This window comes from Trachemys scripta, chromosome 5 (genome assembly GCF_013100865.1).
Source record: "Trachemys scripta elegans isolate TJP31775 chromosome 5, CAS_Tse_1.0, whole genome shotgun sequence".
Lineage (NCBI taxonomy): Eukaryota > Metazoa > Chordata > Testudines > Emydidae > Trachemys > Trachemys scripta.
In genome coordinates, this window is record NC_048302.1 from 133,465,186 (window position 1) to 133,481,265 (window position 16,080).

Here is a 16,080-nt window from a genome sequence, read left to right on the forward strand (position 1 = left end):
GTTCTACCATGAGGAATCTCTTAAAAAAACAAACACACACACACACACACACCATTTTTGTGGGGCTTTAAAAAAAAAATCCATTAATGATTAACTGCAAAACTGAGAAAAATAGTGAATATAGATTAGAAGAGATAAATAACTGAGATGGGCATGGTTTCTGTGTTTCACATTTCATAAAAAAATGTATAAAAATTCTTATTATACACACACAATTTATATATCTATATATAAAATGTATAGACGTTATTTTCTATAAAAGAGCCAACATCAAGGAAGAATTTTAACCTATTAATGTCAAAACAGGGCTGACTTTGGACATGCTTATCTGGCCAGTGTCATTTTATATAATTCATATTTCAGCATGGCAGGGAACAAGTTCTATTTTTCTTTCACCAATCCCAAACATCACTTTTGCTGTTAGTAGATATTATCTGCATATGTGGAGATTATCAAAGATTATGAAATCCAGTTCCTTTACTTTACTCACAGACTCACTTATCTTCACATGCAGAATAAAAACTATCATTTTGGTCAGCAATTTTCCCACTTGCTGGTGATCCAATAACAGTCAGTAGGTCACACAGTACTGTCTCCCCCTCCTAGTTTCCAGCTGATTTTACAGGCATCCAGACTCTTAAGAAAACCTGAGTGGCCTGTGGAAGCAGCTGGAAAGAAGGAGGAGACAGTCTAGTTATCACAACAGCTAAATAAAAGCAGTTCTAAAGAAGGAGCTCAGATGTTAAATAAGAGAAGGAAAGGAACCACAAGCTGACATAAGCAAAACTGCTCTTGCTAAAAAGAGACCAGGAACTACCAATGGGACCAGAGCCACTACTAATAGCCATTCCATCCAGGGGAGCACTCTAGAAGAAAAGCACATATGAGGAAGAAGAAGAAGAAAAGGAAGAGAAGTAAAAGAATGTTCAAGGGGACTAGGAATAATTATCTATTTCTCTATGGAAGGGGGAGACTAAATTAAGGAAGAGAATAGAAAGAGAGGATTAAATAGGATATACATCACACACACAGTCTATCAAATTATGGTATAATGAAACAATAGGTGTCTTAATACCTTCTCTCTTGAAAGAGAACAAAACAGACGTTTATGGATACAACATCTTTAGCATTCTATTGCAAAAAGAAAACACCAGTACAAAACAAATGAGCAGGTTTCAAAGTAGGACATTCATAGTACAGCTAGGTAGTTAAAGTGATATATCAGCATTGTTTTTGTGAACAGAATTGACTATTTTACTTAAAATATTACAATTAATGGGAGAAAATACTGGTTTTGAAGTTTGTATTTATCTTTTCTATGAATAAATGCTCTCTAGCATTCCTCTTATGCATGTGACTATCATACAGAGATCAAAAAAGATGTAAACAGATCTCACAAAATAGAAAAAAATGTCATTTGGCAGACATTGCTAAACAGTTTAAAAAAACCAAACCCAAAACCACTATTATTCTCTTCCCACACTACAAAGAGACCCAAAGCTCATTTTGCACAACATTGCTATGGGGGGCTTAATACATTTCTCCACCTTGTAGTCAGCCTAAACTCAAACTTGAAATCTGAAAATTATTAAGCACAAGGCACATCATGCTATTTTCACCTTATCTCTATATCTACTACTAAATAAGATGTTGAATAGATATTACTAGACTGTTTCAGGACTTTTTTCCCTAACTAAATTTTCAACTTCTGCCAAGCACTGGAGAAGATGTAAATTCTCCAGCATCTTTATCTCGTATTTTGGCACCATAATAAAATTTCTCTTCTCTACAGAAGGACAAAGTGAATTTGCCTTAAATATCTTAATAAATTATAGTTTGCTGCTTATGAACATACTACTTTGTGACCTTCCAGACTTAAAATATGAAAAGAAACAAATGAAGCAGAGCATATCAATATAATGCCAGGAAAAAAAGGAAAAGTCCTCACAGTAATAATAGCCAAGTATCAGGGGGTAGCCGTGTTCGTCTGTATGTACAAAAACAACAAGGAGTCTGGTGGCACCTTAAAGACTAACGGATTTATTTGGGCATAAGCTTTCGTGGGTAAAAACCTCACTTCTTCAGATGCATAGAGTGAAAGTTACGCATGCATGCGTAACTTTCACTCTATGCATCTGAAGAAGTGAGGTTTTTACCCACGAAAGCTTATGCCCAAATAAATCCGNAATCCTTACTGCTTTGAAGAAACTTTGGCTGCTGCATTTCCATTGAAACCACAGAGAAATCCTTGATGTTCCTGGTATCGCATGTGATTTTTGCCATCTGTCTCTGAAGAAACAGCAGACGGTCTTTTGCTTTCTTTTTCCTGCATAAGATAAACTGATGAACCAAGAGACTCAACAACTTTATTTTCAACTGAAACAAATTCAGAATAACGCTATTATTACTGGTGGCACCTTAAAGACTAACGGATTTATTTGGGCATAAGCTTTCGTGGGTAAAAAACCTCACTTCTTCAGATGCATAGAGTGAAAGTTACGCATGCATGCGTAACTTTCACTCTATGCATCTGAAGAAGTGAGGTTTTTACCCACGAAAGCTTATGCCCAAATAAATCCGTTAGTCTTTAAGGTGCCACCAGTAATAATAGCGTTATTCTGAATTTGTTTCAGTTGAAAATAAAGTTGTTGAGTCTCTTGGTTCATCAGTTTATCTTATGCAGGAAAAAGAAAGCAAAAGACCGTCTGCTGTTTCTTCAGAGACAGATGGCAAAAATCACATGCGATACCAGGAACATCAAGGATTTCTCTGTGGTTTCAATGGAAATGCAGCAGCCAAAGTTTCTTCAAAGCAGTAAGGATTACACGGGGGAAGGGTTAGGATGAGGGACAGAAGCTCCAGGGAAGCAAAAGTTTCAGTAGGAACAAGGAAGCAGAAGACTTGGAGTTTCAAGCCAAGCATAAGTATACCATATCTATATCTATAATTTGCCTCATGTGTCGCTTGTCAACCCAAGGAAGGGCCTAGTTCACTACATGATTCACATCTTCTAGATTTGTGTAACTACTTAGGCCTGGTCTACACGGGGGGGACAGGGGGGTGGAAATCGATCTAAGTTACACAACTTCACCTACATGAATAATGTAGCTGAAGTGGACATACTTAGAGCTACTTACTACGGTGTATTCACTGCAGTAAGTCGACTGCTGACGCTCCCCTGTCGACTCTGCCTGTGCCTCTCGCTCCAGTCAACGGGAGAGCGCTCGGCGGTTGATTTATCGCATCTTCACTAGATGCGATAAATCGACTGCCGCTGGATTGATTGCTCCGGAAGTAAGAGTAGACATGCCCTTAGAATGCTGAACTATTCTTTAAACACTTACAAAAGAAAACAAAACTCACCTTCCTCAGGCATGACCTGTGAACTGCTAGAATAAATATATGCTCCATCACCTCCTGTGAGGAAAGTGCCTAGGAAGGATTCATCTTCCTAAAAGGAAGCAGAATGTTTTACTGTAACATTATAGACTGTATTGGTGATGGTGACTATTCACTCTGAACCTGACCAAGTTTTATCCCATTTTACACACTGGATTTACATTACGCAGTAAGAGGATGGGTTTGCATTAAAATATACCATCCCTCAAAAAGAGAAACCCCCTTTGCGCTTCTCTGGTGACTCTACAAATGCAAGTTAAAAGATAGTACTCAGATATAGAAGATGTCTAGTTTTGTGGCCAATATTTTCCTCTTTCATTAAACAGTTGCTGGCGTTCAAACTTATGAGACAGCTACTGCTAAGTGCATAATACTCCATTTGTCTACACAGTCACTAGATTGCTATTTGTTATTTAAGTACCTGGATTACAAAAAATGCTCTATATAAGACCAAATTCTGTTCTGTAAATACAATTCTGAATAAAAATAAAGGCTTTTAATATTTTATTAAAAGTACAATTTATAAATATTTGTAGAGTTCTTGTCAGACCATTAAAGGACTAAATTACAGAAATAACAGATAAAGCAAAAACAAGTAAATGGTAAAGGTTTAAATTGAGAAAAGCTAGATCAGTGCATTAGACCCTTTCTGATTAACTTTGTAAGTATTGCACCTAATCTCTGCATATCCGAAGATAAGGTGGCTTTTAATGGCACAACAAAGGTCTGGAGTATCATTTTAAAAAGTGCTTCCCCCACACACTGTTTTGTAAAATAAAACCTATTAAATTATTTTTCACATTCACAGAGCATGGGCTTTTAGTTTTTGTATTATCAGTCTACTGAACTAAAAGCATGTTATACAGTTTAATAGGAACATAAATCACAAAAATTTACTTTGAAAAGTTATGGCAACTACAAATTAAATCACAGATGGAAAAACTAAAGGTTTTTTAGATATTTCCAGATGCTACACAAATTTTTTTCATACTTCCTCTCTCTCTCTCTCTATATATATATATAGTTATTTATTGCAGGCATATAGCCTGCTATAAATTAAAAAAATATATATGTATAGTAATATTGATCTTTTCAATACATATTTTTGATAACTGAACTCAGAGGGTAACATTATTTAAAACCAACATTCCAAAGACAACTGATCAATAGAACTCTTTTTGATGTTAGTTTTTAGTGGCTTGTTTGCAGTAAAGAAAACCTAAAACTGAGTTTCTGTCATACCCAGGGCTTTGAAGCGGAGCCCGGAGCAGCTCCAGAGAAGTGGAGCTGCACATTTTTGCCTGGAGCTGGAACGGAGCCGGAGCACAGCTTCAAAGCCCTGCTTCACAGTCAATCTGTTATTTTTGTACAATGTAGTTTGAAGGCAGGGGGGAAAGGGGGAAAGAAAGAACAAACTTCCTTATATACAGAAAGACTAATCAAAAAATATATTATGCATAGTCCATTATAGGAGTACATGTTATTTGTAGGGCTGTTGATTAATCGCAGTTTTAATCGCACTGTTAAACAAGAGACTACCAATTGAAATTTATTAAATATTTTGATCGTTTTTCTGCATTTTCATATATATCGTATTCTGTTTTGTAATTGAAATCAAAGTGTGTATTTTGATTACAAATATTTGCACTGTAAAAATGCTAAACAGAGGAAATAGTATTTTTCAATTCACCTCATACAAGTACTGTAGTGCAATCTCTTTCTCCTGAAAGTGCAACTTACAAATGTTTGTCTGAACAATTGGCTGAACAAGAAATAGGACTGAGTGGACTTGCAAGCTCTAAAATTTTACATTGTTTTATTTTTGAATGCAGTATTTTTGTACATAATTCTATATTTTCAAGTTCAACTTTCATGATAAAGAGATTGCATTACACTACTTGTATTAGGTGAATTGAAAAATACTATTTCTTATGTCTTTCTACAGTGCAAACACTTGTAATCAAAAATAAATATTCTGGGTTGTAATTGAAATCAATATATTTGAAAATGTAGAAAACATCCAAAAATATTTAAATAAATGGTATTCTAGTATTGTGTAACAGTGCAATTAATTGTGATTATTTTTTTTAATTGCTTGACAGCCCTAGTTATTTGTGATTATCAGATCTTGAAAACATAACTTATGTTTTGACTAAATAAGATGACCTTGGATTAGCAATTAGTTTAAGCACTATATCATTACATACCTTCACTATTTGCTGCGCCTTTTCAGACAGTTTCACTTCATTATCTTCTACCTGCAGGCAAAAACAAATTGCATTTTCCATTTATATTCACAGTGGATTAATGATCTGATTTTAAACTTGCTTTAATAATAAAAATGCTGCTCAACATTCATGGGAAACAAATGCTCTTTATACAGCTTTAGTGACAGCACTGGGTGACTAATGATATTCAAAGGTGGGGGACCAGATTCTGTGCTTTAAGCCACCTTTGCACCTTTCCAATTTTGTGTTGCTGTGGGGGCCAAAACAACCCAGTGCATAACTTTGACATCCAAGGGTCTGCTCCAGTTAAAGCAGCGTCTAAAGGCCAAAGTGGCATAATAGGGCTGGAGAAAGAGACCCCTTCCTCAGATAATTTTTAGTAGACTCTCCCCCAGGGATCAGATCCTCAGCTGATGTAAATCAGCATAGCTCCACTGACTTCACAGGAGCTACACGAACTGAGGATCTGGCCTCAGACCTCCAATTTTGTAGAAGCAGTTCTACACTGACCACAAGTCACGTTAGCTATCCAAGTGCTATGAAGTGCCCAACAATTAATTCGCTTCTCAAAAATGAGACTTGTCAGCTTGGATAAACTGTACAACAGTTACTTACTTTTACATAAGCCATTTTTAGATTCTTTAAAAGGAGTGTTACTTACCAATAAATGGAGTTAGATATTCACACATACTTTCTACGTTTATATTTACCTATTTTTTATTCTAGTGGAATACAATTACAAAAAACTTACAGGGAATGAAATACTTAAGTTGCACTATACTAACCAGCCAAGAAACATATCTTGGGATAGCTGCAGTAAGAATGATGTAGCTGGTTTCTGTATTAATACTGTCATCTGTAGGAAAGCAAATGTAAAAAATAAAACAGAAGTATTATTCCTTCTGAACTATTTACATAGCTTATCAAATCACCTTATTTTCCTATTAGTCTCCACTACCAGCAATGAGGATTTCAAGTTGCTATTACTTATAAAATACTGATTCTCGAAATGATCGGTGTTCCTTACATGACAGGGTTCCCAGCCTTTTCAGGACAATCATCCATCCATCAGAAATACTGCAGAGCACACTGATTAACAGTCCTCATTCCTCTCTAGGATTCTTATTTGCCTTTCCCTTTTTGCCAAAGTCCCTCAACCCTTCAAGCTGTTTATTTTCTCCCTTTGACTCCCACTACTGCCTCGGCTAAACATGTTTTACATTTTCCCCCTTTCTCCTCTTGTGGAGCTGGGAAAGCAAGGAAAAATGGAGTTCAGCTTTGGGAAAAAACAGTCCTGACCAAGATTAAACAGAACACTTTTGCATACGTAATATTGGTATTAGGGTGCTTTTATTTTTTTTTATTTTTATTTTTATTTTTTTTTATAAAGAGAGTTAGCAATCCAGAAGAATCAGATAAAACCCTCCTCACATGGCAAAAAAAGATGATCCACTTGGTTAGAACCCAATGTCTTGAGCAAATTTTCTATCGTATGCTATAGGAATTCCTAACAAATGGCTTTGTTACCAAAGCCTTTGGCTTTTTTCGACTCCAGCACTGTGGAAAATATCTAGTGGGGTTTGAAGCTGGTTGAAGGTTACCTACTATCCTGTATTTTAAATCAAGACTGTTCTAAAAAACAAATAAAAGTTGCATCCAGTTCATTTTTAATTTTCATTTACTCGTTTCTAGCTTTGAGATAAATACTACGGGGTGAGAAAACGATATATAAAATAATGAAAGGTATGGGGAAGGTAAATCAGGTGCTTCTATTTGTCCTTTTTTATAATACAAGAACATCAATAAGACTGAAAAACTGAGAAGGCAATTATGCATGAGATTCTTTTGTCTAGCAATCCTATGAAGCTGATAGCGGAAACAAACGAGTCCCTTAGATTAGCTGCAGAGGAAAAATGAATGCAATCTTCGCCCTTAAAATTAAACAACTGGATTCCTTAGATTACTAGCAAATTACAATTTTTAGTTAGGTCTTTACTTACTAAAATCTTCAAAATAGCAGTGATAACATACAAGAAGTTACTTTACTACTCCATTTAATTACATTATGAATTGATAAAAACAACATTAAGAGATAGTAATGTGCATGCAAGAGCTTGAAAGTTACCTTTTTCCTTTATAAATATCTGTGATGCCAGAAATGATTCTGAGAAGACAACAGATCCCAAGCATCCCCTTCCTCCTAGTAAATCTGGAATGTCATATATTGTCATAGCCGCCTGTAGCAAATGGGGAGGGAGAAGGGAGGAGAGGTAGGAGAGCCTTTTATAATTTTTCAATTTTTATCTAAAATGTTGTTAGAATCAAAACAGAGTTCAAATTTTAGCTGCTTGAGATGATATACTTCCACAGACAAAGGGAAATGGAGTACCCAGGGATTTTAACACATGTAACTAGAATGTGTTGCCTCAAATCATAATCTCTCAAATCTCACAGGTCAAAACTGAATTGTGTCTGAATCAGCTTCACTCTGAAAATGTAATCTCCTCACTCCTAAATATACTACCCAATTCTTAATCCCAAGTATAAACTAACCAGTGCTAACATAAAAACTATGCTAGATTACAGTGGAAATGAACAAGAACTGTTCAGTTCTATTAACAGAGTTCACATTTGTTTTATTAGAACATTTTAGTGAGATTATTGCTCAAGAGAAAACGTCTCTTTAGATCAAACTTAACTCTACTACCCTGTTTATCAAATACACCACTTATGAAGAAGGAACAATGAAATGTCTCGTCCCATAAAATATTATACCAAGCCTCAACGCATGGACTCTATTTATGCAGATATGGAAAAATGGAGGCATAAAAGCTGACAGCTAAGCGACTTTAGGACCAACGGATAAACAAGGACTACTTCAATTAAAGAGCAGCCACATTAGTCACATGATAAAATACTAAACTGATTCTACGGGAAGCTTTTTTTTCTAGTGTTATATCAGTCCATATCAAACTGTATAAAAAATTAACTTAAAAGCAAGACAAATAATGAAGTTAAAACTTCTATACCTAAGGTATAGAATAAGCACAAATAAGTCTACAGTTTATGCATGTATCTATAAAAAGCATAACAACTGTTTGTTACCTTAGTTTGTGATTTCAATATTTTTTAGCATTTGGATTTCTTGAATGATTTGTAAGCTTGTGTGGTTTCAAAAAGGTACTTAAATCCTTAACTATAAACTAACAGTTTTTGTTTGGCAATTCTTTAAAATAAGATGGTTTCAGAGTAGCAGCCGTGTTAGTCTGTATCCGCAAAAAGAACAGGAGTACTTGTGGCACCGTAGAGACTAAACACATTTATTTGAGCATAAGCTTTCGTGGGCAACAGCCCACTTCTTCGGATGCATAGAATGGAACATATATTGAGAAGACACACACACACACACACACACACACACACACACACACCATGAACAGGTGGGAATTGTCTTACCAAGTCTGAGAAGCCAATTAAGTAAGAGAAAAAAAACTTTTGAAGTGATAATCAAGATAGCCCAGTACAGACAGGTTGGTAAGTGTGAGAGTACTTACATGGAGAGATAGATTCAATGTTTGTAATGTCAGCCATTCCCAGTCTTTATTCAAACCTAAATTGATTGTGTCTAATTTGCATATCAATTCGAGTTCAGCAGTTTCTCATTGGAGTCTGTTTTTGAAGCTTTTCTGTTGTAAAATAGCCACCCGCAGGTCTGTCATTGAATGACCTGACAGGTTAAAGTGTTCTCCCCCTGGTTTTTGAGTATTATGATTCCTGATGTCAGATTTGTGTCCATTAATTCTTTTGCGTAGAGACTGTCCGGTTTGGCCAACGTACATGGCAGAGGGGCATTGCTGGCACATGATGGCATATATCACATTGGTAGATGTGCAGGTGAACGAGCCCCTGATGGTATGGCCGATGTGGTTAGATCCTATGATGATGTCACTTGAATAGATATGTGGACAGAGTTGGCATCGGGCTTTGTTGCAAGGATAGGTTCCTGGGTCAATGTTTTTGTTCAGTGATGTGTGGCTGCTGGTGAGTATTTGCTTCTGGTTGGGGGGGTTGTCTGTAAGCGAGGACAGGTCTGTCTCCCAAGACCTGAGAGAGTGAGGGATCATCTTTCAGGATAGGTTGTAGATCTTTGATGATGCGCTGGAGAGGTTTTAGTTGGGGGCTGAAGGTGACAGCTAGTGGTATTCTGTTATTTTCTTTGTTGGGCCTGTCTTGTAGGAGGTGACTTCTGGGTACTCGTTTGGCTCTGTCAATCTGTTTTTTCACTTCAGCAGGTGGGTATTGTGGTTTTAAGAATGCTTGATAGAGATCTTGTAGGTGCTTGTCTATGTCTGAGGGATTGGAGCAAATGCGGTTGTATCTTAGGCTAGGTCTACACTACCCGCCTGAATCGGTGGGTAGAAATCGATCTCTCGGGGATCGAATTATCGCGTCTCGTGGGGACGCCACAATCGATCCCCAAATTGACCCGCTTACTCCACCAGCGGAGGTAGGAGTAAGCGCCGTCGACGGGGAGCTGCGGAGGTCGATTTTGCCGCCGTCATCACAGCGGGGTAAAGTCGGCTCCAATATGTCGAATTCAACTACGCTATTCGCGTAGCTGAATTTGCGTATCTTAAATCGACCCCCTCCTGTAGTGAAGACCTGCCCTTAGAGCTTGGCTGTAGACAATGGATCTCGTGGTGTGTCCTGGATGGAAGCTAGAGGCATGTAGGTAAGTATAGCGGTCAGTAGGTTTCCGGTATAGGGTGGTATTTATGTGACCATCGCTTATTAGCACAGTAGTTTCCAGGAAATGGACCGCTTGTGTGGATTGATCTAGGCTGAGGTTAATGGTGGGATGGAAATTATTGAAATCATGGTGGAATTCCTCAAGGGCTTCCTTTCCATGGGTCCAGATGATGAAGATGTCATCAATGTAGCGCAGGTAGAGTAGGGGCATTAAGGGACAAGAGCTAAGGAAGCGTTGTTCTAAGTCAGCCATAAAAATGTTGGCATACTGTGGGGCCATGCGGGTACCCATAGCAGTGCCGCTGACTTGAAGGTATATATTGTCCCCAAATGTGAAATAGTTGTGGGTGAGGACAAAGTCACAAAGTTCAGCCACCAGGTTAGCTGTGACATTATCAGGGATACTGTTCCTGAAAGCTTGTAGTCCATCTTTGTGTGGAATATTGAGGTAATCCTCAGTGGGATCAGAGGATAATGGCTTGTAGAATGTGGTGTTAGAGAGCTGTCTAGCAGCCTCTTGGTCGTAATCCAACTTATTCATGACGACGACAGCACCATGAGCACCACAATTGTGAACTAGGCTGGAGTATAAGGTTCACAGGATCTGAATTGCGGAACTCCTGCTATGTAAATACTTTAATTCTGAAGCCAGAGCTTCATGGCTGCTCTCTCAAATTCCCCAGGCCCTCTCCAACCCACTGCCCAGGGAAACAAGGAGGGAGGTGGAGCAGCTCAAGACAGCCAGCCATGCAGGGCAAGCAGTTCATACATAACTGTACACACTATGGCTGAATTTTCAGTTTTGCAGGAAGAGAGAGAAAACACAGACACAAGATTTAAGTGCAACTGTTGCCATATGTCCACATTAAGTAAGGAATCTGGACTTCAGTATTACTACTGCATCTTTTGAAAATCTTGTTATTGTTCTTTAATACTTAGATCATCAAGACAGAGTTTACTTGCCAGTTGTCTCTGTGCATTCATGCTTGTGGGATCGCACATTCTCACAACTAACTAGCTCATCACCAGGATGTGCAATCCCACAAGTGTGAATGTGCAGAGACTGAAGAAGAAATAAATTACTGCAACAGCTCTCACCCAAAGATGGTCCTAAATGCCAAAAATATTTGCATTTTTTTAAAAATCAGATTCATGCTAAGTAGTTTCCAACCTTTTTAAGGATTTGTGTATTAGACCTAGGTTCCCTTGCACCTTAACCCACACCTTGCTACTTTTTTGTTTTCTTCCAATCCTAATCTCCTCCCCCACCCCATTTGTTTTGTTTTGTTTGGTTTGGCTTATTTGTTTGTTTTTTAATGGAGATATCCCATCTCCTAGAACTGGAAGGGACCTTGAAAGGTCATCGAGTCCAGCCCCCTGCCTTCACTAGCAGGACCACGTACTGATTTTGCCCCAGATCCCTAAGTAGCCCCCTCAAGGATTGAACTCACAACCCTGGGTTTAGCAGACCAATGCTCAAACCACTGAGCTATCCCTCCCCCCATTCAGGTTTTAAAAGTCTACCCTTTTTTGCACTTACTCCCCAGTGTCTTCCATTTGTAGTGGGGGCTGGAGAGTGCTGGAATCATGCCCAATTTTCTTTCATCTCCAATGCTGAAAAAAGCCTCACTCTGGGAAACACTGATATGCAGATTTTAAAGCCAGAAGAGACCACTGGATCATGTACTCTGACCATTGTATAACACAGGCCATTATATTTCACCCAGTTACCTCTAACGAGGCCAGTAACTTGTGTTTGGCTAAAGTATATCTTCAAGACGGGATGCCTTTCTGGATTTGAAGACACTAAAATGAAGAATCCACTACTTCCCTTGTTCATTTGTTCAATGGTCAGTGACCATCACTCTTAAAAATGTGTGCCTTATTTCTAATTTTCATTAGTCTAGCTTTAATTTCCAGCCATTGATTCTTGTAAAAATAAAAAAATAAAAAGAAGAGTCTTTTAGCATTTAAATACTTAGCACTAATGAAACTAGTTTCATGCATAGACCTTAAAGCTCTTCAAAGAGATAAGTATGATCCCTATTTACATATGGGGAAAATAAAACAAAGAAGTTAAGTGTCTTGCCCAAGGCCACACAAGTACAACAAGGATAAGAACTCTGGTTCAGCCAATGGAATCAAATTCAGGTCTCCTAAGCTCAAGTTCCCCGCCCTATCTATTGGGCCAAGCTCCCAAACACATCAGGAGCTAACCAGTTCTTGCATCCAAAAGCCATCTACCAAAGACAGCAGAGATTTGTTGCTGTTTACTGAACTCAAAAATCTTACAAAAATAAGTCTATCTAATCCCTTACTGCATTCTTTTGACATCTTAAGTTATTTTTTATAAACAGATCTTTAAATTTATATATAGTAGTTCACCATGGTAGAGATTACTACAACATTTAGAAATACCCATCATTGGAAGTTATTGCACAGCAAAGAATAGTTCTACTTACAGTTTTAACTAAGTACAGGCTATCCTCATTATCCAATGGAATAATTCTAAAACAGAATAATATTTCAATATTTAAAAACTAGATAATTTAAATGAGAGTTTACAATACCCATCCAAAATAACTATTTCTACTTGAAAGAAGTGTTCTATCCCTCTAAGGCATTTTAGTCAATCAGGTAAAATTTGGTTTTAGACAATGTGGCAAAATGTGAGATGCCATAAGTTAGAGAAGAAAAAAAAAAAACAACTTACTTCAAACAAATTTATTTTTAAATGAAAACTCTTAATGTGCGCCTGCTGCTCCTATATATTAACAGAGATAATAAAGATGCTCTACCCAGCTGTTTCATTTTTAAAGTGCTACTAAGATTCCATAAAAATATAAATACACACAGAAGGATAACAAGCCATTAAATTGCCTCTGTATACAAATGCTAAGGCATTTAATGGTTGCCCTCATGTGCTATAACAAACTTAAAGATCATAATGTCTTCTCTAATGTGTTTTGTGAAGACTAAAAATACTATGTTGCTGACTAGCATTAAAATTACTTATTTCCCATATGAAACATAAAATAATACTGACCTTCCATGGTTATTCACAGCTTGAATCTGAAAAGATATTTTGGAGCTGTGTACAAAAAAAATAAAATAAAAGGAAGAGTATCCAGTTAAAATGTTTTTTTATTCCTAGAGATCTGCTAATGACTACGCTTGTCTATACTTGCAGTAGCATGTAGGGAGTGTGTAGCTATGGCTTGGTCTACACTACCCCCCTAATTCGAACTAAGGTACGCAACTTCAGCTACGTGAATAACGTAGCTGAAGTTCGAAGTACCTTAGTTCGAATTAGTTCGAACTTACCTTGGTCCACACTCGGCAGGCAGGCTCCCCCGTCGACTCCGCGGTACTCCTCTCGGCGAGCTGGAGTACCGCAGTCGACGGCGAGCACTTCCGGGTTCGACTTATCACGTCCAGACTAGACGCGATAAGTCGAACCCAGAAGTTCGATTTCCAGCCGTCGAACTAGCGGGTAAGTGTAGCCAAGGCCTATGTGCGGCAGTGAAAGGCTCTGGAATGAGGAAGGCATTGGGGAAAGGCTACGACAACCTTCCCCTGTTCCTAGAGTCCTTTCATTGTGATGGAGAAAGACTCCAGCAGGGGAGAAATTGCAGGACACTACACTGTTAAAAATAGCAGCGTAGACATAGGAGGCACTGTTTGGGCATATAGAGAGCGAGCTATACTCCCTAGGGTTCAGACCTGGAGGGTGCTATGTTCTACTCTATTAAGCGGTGCCTCACCGTATACTGCTTTTTATACCTGTCCTAGCTGGGCATGTAGTGTCTGTACCCTACACACTGCTGTAAATGTAGATCATGCTTGAATCATATCATTTTTACATGCTAAACTACATGCAAAGAAACTGATCACAGTTTTAAGGCTAAACCAACTTTCCAAGTGGCTAGGAGAATGTGTAGAGGAAGAAAAATGAAATTATTATTCTACCAATTCAATTTAAATCTGCAATTTAGTAATCAAACTTAAAAACAAGAAATATGTTTTAAGTGAAACTTTTCCCCAAAGAAAACAACTGAGTTAAGACAGTATGAGCAGAAAAGCTAATAAATATCCAAAGTTACATACTGTAATGCAGTTTTAAATTGTGTTAGATGAAAGGAATCAAGCACAGACATAAGAATTTCTTCTGCTGTTTCTTTTGCCTGCAAATAAAATAAAATTAATAAATAAACAAAAGAAATAAAAACAGAAGAAATTATATATATGCTTACAGAATTCCCATTAACTAGATGTGCATGCAGATGTTGAACAGAAACCATACCCTGGGCAGTAGAGGCACAATACCATAGTTGAGCCAGACTACGGAGTGCCCAGATTACTAACAAACTTCACAAGGTCAGACACACATCTTGTATGCGTAAAACTTTGAAACAGCACTAATTAAAACAGACATTTCAGAAAGTCCTGCTGGAGGCCACCTTACCAATGCAAAGTAACTTGCGATTGATGTCAAATAACCCAGTTTAGACAAAATTGAAGACTATATGAACTTTACTGTAATGTATATACAAGCCAAAAAGGAAAATAGAAATGGTGGTATTTTATCCAGAAGGTATTCCTTAAAGCCAGATGTATGCAACATTCTGAAGACAAAGCCAACGAGTTAATTGCTGCTACAAGATACAGGACAGGCATTTTAAGTTACCTTGGTTGCATTGGAAGTTTTGGCATAGCATGCAATACCAGCAAGGACAGCCTCCACAACAGCAGCATATATTTGGGACAACAGCTTACTGAAACGACAAATACAAACAGAACACGAATTGCTATAGCCAAAGTTGGTCTTTTCTCATAACAATCCAGAAATCTTTTACAGGGCAAGACCCACACAATGCCTTACTTTAAAAAGAGTAGACACCCCTTAAAATCTCCAATATTGTGCCTAGTGGATTTATTTTCATGACATTTTATTTGCACTTCAGGGGATGAAAGTCAGTTTTTTAAAGTTAAAAAAGTTGGATACACCCCTAACCCAAGATAACGTGACCCGATATACGTGGTAAAGCAGCGCTCCGGGGCAGGAGAGGGGGGCAGGGCTGCGCACTCCGGTGGATCAAAGCAAGTTCTATATAAGCGGTTTCACCTATAACGTGGTAAGATTTTTTTGGCTCCCAAGGACAGCGTTAGATCGAGGTAGAGGTGTATTTTAAAACCAGATTTTTTATTGTTATTTAAATTATATGTTTTTCTTTTTTAAAAATAAACCTGTTTACACTGAAATCCAAATTTAATACAAAATGCGTTAAGGCCTAAACTTATGATCTCTAAAAACATTTAAATAAAAAATAAATAAGCTTAATCCATGAGCCTCTATCAAAAACTGAGTCAAATGCTGCTTTTCTACATGGAGAGAACCATAGGAAAAACAGCCAACTTTTGAGGCCAAGCTTTATGAATATGGCACAATAGGACATGTACTGTATTAAGGGTTTGAACCTGTGGGGGACCCTGAGACTGTGCTACTGGGTACAATAGACTGGCAAAGTCACCATAGGCACTGGGACCATGCCTCTGACTCCAGGAGACACCAGCATGCATCCTCATCAGGATCATCCACTGAGCCCACCTGGATGGTCTCATACTCCTATTTCATCCCATTTACCCTTTTTAAATACTGACACAACACTGGCTTTCTTCCACTCTTCTGCAACATACTGTGTGT

General features: G+C 37.8%; 1 protein-coding gene across 2 annotated transcripts in view; it reads right to left on the bottom strand.

Annotated features, from left to right (window-relative positions):
- Nucleotides 1-16,080, bottom strand: part of C5H20orf194 (chromosome 5 C20orf194 homolog) — a 130,564-nt gene that overhangs the window by 51,160 nt on the left and 63,324 nt on the right. The window contains exons 13-20 of one of the 2 annotated variants that reach the window (XM_034772594.1): nt 15,064-15,148; nt 14,484-14,560; nt 13,423-13,467; nt 12,839-12,884; nt 7,753-7,864; nt 6,413-6,483; nt 5,607-5,657; nt 3,364-3,451 (exon numbers count right to left, since the gene is read on the bottom strand). In XM_034772594.1, the coding sequence (XP_034628485.1) occupies nt 3,364-3,451; nt 5,607-5,657; nt 6,413-6,483; nt 7,753-7,864; nt 12,839-12,884; nt 13,423-13,467; nt 14,484-14,560; nt 15,064-15,148 (575 nt within the window). Of the gene's footprint in view, nt 1-3,363; nt 3,452-5,606; nt 5,658-6,412; nt 6,484-7,752; nt 7,865-12,838; nt 12,885-13,422; nt 13,468-14,483; nt 14,561-15,063; nt 15,152-16,080 lie in introns of both variants that reach the window. The other variant, XM_034772593.1, reaches the window with a different exon arrangement.